The 5,184-nt window shown below is 39.9% G+C and overlaps 1 protein-coding gene across 1 annotated transcript; it reads right to left on the bottom strand.

Moving 5' to 3' along the window:
• Nucleotides 1-53: 53 nt before the first annotated feature.
• Nucleotides 54-3,678, bottom strand: LOC108250090 (zinc finger protein 354C). Its single transcript, XM_017439802.3, has 2 exons — nucleotides 3,238-3,678; nucleotides 54-2,094 (listed from the first exon to the last, which is right to left on the bottom strand). Exons 1-2 carry the CDS (start codon nucleotides 3,575-3,577, stop codon nucleotides 1,061-1,063), a joined length of 1,374 nt encoding a protein of 457 aa, XP_017295291.1. The 5' UTR covers nucleotides 3,578-3,678; the 3' UTR covers nucleotides 54-1,060.
• Nucleotides 3,679-5,184: the final 1,506 nt, after the last annotated feature.

Below are 5,184 nucleotides of genomic sequence, written 5' to 3'. Positions count from 1 at the left end.
GTTTAGTTTAGCTTAGCTTATTTAGACAATTAGTTATCATTGTATCTTGTACCTGTCTGTAATTTTGTTTCTGTAACTTTGTCTGTAATTTTGTTCTGTGTTGTAAAGCACTTTGAGTCGCCTCGTGCTGAAAAGTGCTATATAAATAAATGTACCTACCTACCTACCTACCACAGTGACTTATGAAACCTACAAACTGAGTCTAAATGTGGCTGTGGGTTCTCAACCAGTAAAAACAAAGATACTGATGGACAAAACTTAAGGCTTGGTGAGGTGAATGGACCAAGTACAGACATCATGATGACTTTATCCTTCTTTTTCTATTTTTAAGTATTCACTGTAAAAATAAAAATAAACACTCTAATCATTCATCAATCCATCCATTTTCTTTTATATGCTTTTCCGTGCAGGGTCGTGGGGGAGCTAGTGCCTTTCTCCAGCAGTCATTGTGCAAGAGGCCGGGGACACCCTGGACACGTCACAAGTCCATCACAGGGGAACAGATACAAACGAGACCAACACCCATTCACTGTCTCACTCAGTACTGGGGATAACTGAGTTACCGATTAACCTAACATGAATGTTTTTGGTCTGTCGGAGGAAACAAGAGTACTTGGAGAAAATCCACACGAGCACAAGGAGAACACATAGAAAGGCTGCAGGTGATTTTTTTAATTTGCAACTTTCTTGCTGTGAGGTGACAGCTCCAACCCTGGCCCCGTCGTGCTGCCCCTTGTTCGAGTGGAAGTTTTAATTTTCATATTTTAGAAAATAGGGAACAGAGTCCAGAAACGCAAATGTTTTTCTATCCTCCATTGTTTCGATATTTCTTCAAACCTGAAAAATGCTACAACCTAATTTTTCAGGAGTATGTAGGAACCCCACAGTCCACCTGATGACCCTTTATTAGTGTATCAGGATCAGAGGATTTGATGATCTACATGTCATAATATTATTGAACAAAAGATCCATAAAGGTTTATATATAGGACTTTCAATCAATCAATATTGAGAACATGGCTTGTGCCAAGATCAGAACTAGATGCATTTCAGTGGACGGTCTACAGGCCACACTGAGACTGCTGTCTGTGTCTGCGAACACTACACATTTGGCTAAAGGACTGTCCACAGCGTGAACAGCTGTAAGGCTTCTCCTGTGTGTGGACTGTGAGGTGCCTCTTTAGGTGGCTTGATGAGATGAAACCTTTTCCACATAATGTACAGCGATAACGCCTCTCTCCGGTGTGGACAAGAAGGTGGACCTTCAGGTTGTTTGGTTGAGCAAAGCCTTTTCCACAGTGGCGGCAGGTGTAGGGTCTCTCCTCTGTGTGCACCTGCTGATGCAGCTTCAAGGCAGCTGCACTGGAGAAGACTTGGCTACAAACTGCACACACCACATGCTTTTTAGTAAAAGCAGCCCTACACCGGAAAGGCTGCATTTGGCTGGGTATACTGGCAGAAGAAGCTGTGGAGACAGCAGGTAGAGGTGAAGGTGATCCAGCTATGACAGCAGCATTAACGGCACTCACATTGAAGGAAGGGGAAAAAGCAGCAATTTTGTTAGTTCCACTTGTGAAGAGCATGGTCGGAGGACCATCTAGACTATCCCCTTCTCCCTGGGAAAGAAGAGCGGACAAAGGGTGTCCAGTGTTTGTGTTCCCCAAACCCAACTGAGCAACTGCATATGCTGCACCAAGATGGCCAGCCCGCTCCTGCATCCAGGCCAGATCCAGGCTTGGGTTGTTGAGGTGGTCAGGATTGGGCTCCTCCAGTTCCACACAGACTGACAGACGAGAAGGATTAACTTCATCATCTGTAGTTTCATCTGGCTGGATCTTAGGCTTTAGAGGACAATCTGTTTGGCTTTCAGGAAAGTCTCTGCAAGCAGTTTCAGTGTCTTGAAGAATCCCGCTGCTAATTTTCAGGCTCCTCCAGAGAGGTTTCATCAAGTTACATTTTGCGCCTGGCCTGTAGGTTAGATCCATCATGACATCAGTGGGAGAGGAAGGAGAATGTGGGGGAGAGGAGGCCAGGCTGGTGGTACCAGTGTCAAAAACCGTATCAGTGGAAGGAGTTTCCTCACTGGAATTCTGGGCTAAAGTAAAGACAGGCAAAAAGACAAAGGGTGAGGTTAAAAAAAAATTAATCAAATTACCAAAGAATCAGTTACTGCTTTATGGGTTCTCTCTATCTGATTGTTTAAAAGCTAAATTAAAGGAAAACTTTACAAAAATCAAATATTTGTAAATGCACTGAATAACCTTAAGGTTTAAAATCAATATTTAGCTTTGAAATTAATTTTGATGTCTGGCATAAACAATTGTTTTAACACCACACTAGGGATGGGTCTTGTTTTATCCATCTATCCATCTATCTATCTATCTATCTATCTATCTATCGACAGAGATGTTAAATTAATGTTAAATTCTTTTTCTGGGAGCTGGTAGTAACACGCTGCTAGCACCACTGCAAGGTGGCGATTTTGTGCCAAGCTCTTTCTCAAGCACCACGGTGGTTTTCCAGGCAGCTTGGTGTAATCTCGTGAGATCTTGCAACAGTGTGGCAGAAAAACCTTTAGTGTGATAGCAGAGAGAAGCACAGAGCTCTGCTCATGCTCTGAAAGTTCAGTTTGAAAATGTTTAAAGTTAGTAAATCATGTTAAAGTTTTTATGACACACAGCCAACAAGGTACATGTTTTATTGAAGATTCGTTTTATCACAGCTAAATGCTACTATTTTGTTTGCTTTCATGGTGTATTGTGTAGTTCAGTAAAACACTTTTGTGTTCTGCAAATTTTGCTTTAAGTACTTATAGTGTTAAGCCATTGTAGTGTGAAGATGTGATGATGAAATGGTGGATGAAGTGTCATGCTAAAAGCTTCATAAAGACATGTTGTGTTTACAATGTAAATGAATGGTTATGTTAATAATCTTTGTGTTTATGATAAATCATAAGTCTCTATGTTTAGATATGTTAGGATTTTAAAGATAATCTGGTGTCCTGATTGAAGAGATTGTTTACTGCAGAAACACAATGATTTTTTATGCTGACTGTAACACACTGTATGATGTTTGCTTCTAAAGAGTGAATCTTTGTCAACTAACGAGAAAAAAACTCAGTTTCTAAATGAAGTGGGTGAACACATAATGTTTGTCATCATGACATCAGTGAGACTTCTCAGAACCTGTCATTGAAAACATCTGATCAGTCAGCTGTAGATTGTCTCCATCCATTTACCTTCTCGGACAGGATTTAAATGAACAGCGAACATCTTCTCCTGCCGACGCCGTCTCCGCAGCTTCCTCTCGCAGCTCCGCAGCTTCTCGTCCGTTTCTCGCAGCTTCTGCCGCAGAACATCGTTCTCCTTCTGGCTCTTCTCTCGCTCCTGGTCCATCTGAGACCACAGCGCGGTGTAACCGTCCTCCACCAGCCTGCAGATTTCCACCACGGCCGAATTGGCCAAGATCTCTATGACCGAGGCGATCTGCGCTTGGAATCCTGAACGGTCCGCCATGACGCCCGGCTCTGAATCTTCCTGTCCAGACGGATGAGCACAGTTGTTCATTGATCCTCGCATTGATGAGGTGTGACTGAACACTGGGAAAAGCTATGTGTGCAGCTTCAGTCTGCCCTTAAATGTGCCCAGATGTGTTGTTTTCCCTCAGCTGCAGGTGTCGCCTCCTTATGACGTCACCAGGGGGACGTTGTGGCGATGGAGGTATAACTGTATGGCAGGCCGTTTTAACATAAAATCGGCTTCCCCACACTTATATTCCAGATATCTGAAATTGTTTTTATGATTAGACATAATAGTTAATTAAGATATCTCTAATTACATTCTGAGTAGTATAAACGATGTCAGTTGTACCATTAAGTTGAATGGAGGCTCCAATTCAAGATATCTGCAATAAATTACTATCTAAAAGCACTTTGAGTTGCCTTGTGCTGAAAAGTGCTATATAAATAAATGTACCTACCTACCTACCTAAAACATATTAGATCTCTACAATTAAATTATGACTGGTCAAAAAGTAAATCTGATATATCTCACTTTTTGTTCTGACTAGTCGTAATTCAATTAAAGATGTCTTAAATGACCTCCTGATTCAAGATATCTTAAATGTATTTTTAGAAATTATTAAATTGCAGATAACTTGAAAGCAAAAGATGACTAGACAAAAATAAGTTAGAGATATATAGAACTGTTTTTTTGACCAGTCAAAATTCTTTTTAAGATATCTCTAAATAAATTAGAGATAAATTAGAGATTGAATTTTTTTAATATCTAGACTACCTTTGTATTTCAGATATCTTGAATTATCATTCTGACTAGTCAGAATTATATTACAGATATCCTGAATAATTACTCTGTCTGGTCAAAACGACCCAGATTTATGTAGCATTTTGGCAGTAAGTTTATAGCCTGCTAAAGGCATTTTGGTATTGTATTTGCTTGTCTGTGATCTGCAGTATCAGGCCAGACAAACTCAAATTCTTGTGGTTTTAAAATTATATTTAGTGCTGCAGCTCATGCCTTGACATGAATTGAGAAACACGAACGATGTACTGTCTGCAATTTATTTAGTTTTCAAGTGCATTCTGTGTGTTAGGGAGAGTAACTCTGAAATTCTTTGCAGATTTCTTAAGCAGCCTTCAAGTATATGATGTTCACATTCTCTAATCCTCTTTCAATACTGTGTCATTTTCCGACAATTTTTTCCACAGCACCTCCATGGAGCCGCCCAAAACTCCACAGGCAACAGTTTGGACAGCTCAGTGGCAGCACTTGGGGGCCCAACATGCAATTTCTTTAGACATCTAAAATTGTAATTTTTACTAGTCATAAGTCAGTTTGAGATATCTTGACTTGTAATTACGGATGTGCGACCCTTAAGATGATGAATCCAGTGACGTCACTTGAAATCAATTTTTAGCAAAAAACAAAATAAAGTTTTAAGTATATATTTTATGACCAGTCATTTGTCAGGGTTCAAATGACTTTGTGAGCTAAAGCCTTTAAAATATAATCCCTCTGAATCAAATTAAGTCACTTTAAGACAGAAATCCACTTTCATTGTAAGGGAATGAGCTATGATCAATTTTGGTGAGGAAAATCCTAATTTATAACTATTTAGACATTTTTCCAGGGTTCAAATGGCTACATGAGCTGAAAATTATATTTAA

Source organism: Kryptolebias marmoratus, linkage group LG6 (assembly GCF_001649575.2).
Source record: "Kryptolebias marmoratus isolate JLee-2015 linkage group LG6, ASM164957v2, whole genome shotgun sequence".
Lineage (NCBI taxonomy): Eukaryota > Metazoa > Chordata > Actinopteri > Cyprinodontiformes > Rivulidae > Kryptolebias > Kryptolebias marmoratus.
The sequence above is the reverse complement of the archived record's forward strand: the minus strand, read 5'-3'. Positions and strand labels throughout refer to the sequence as shown.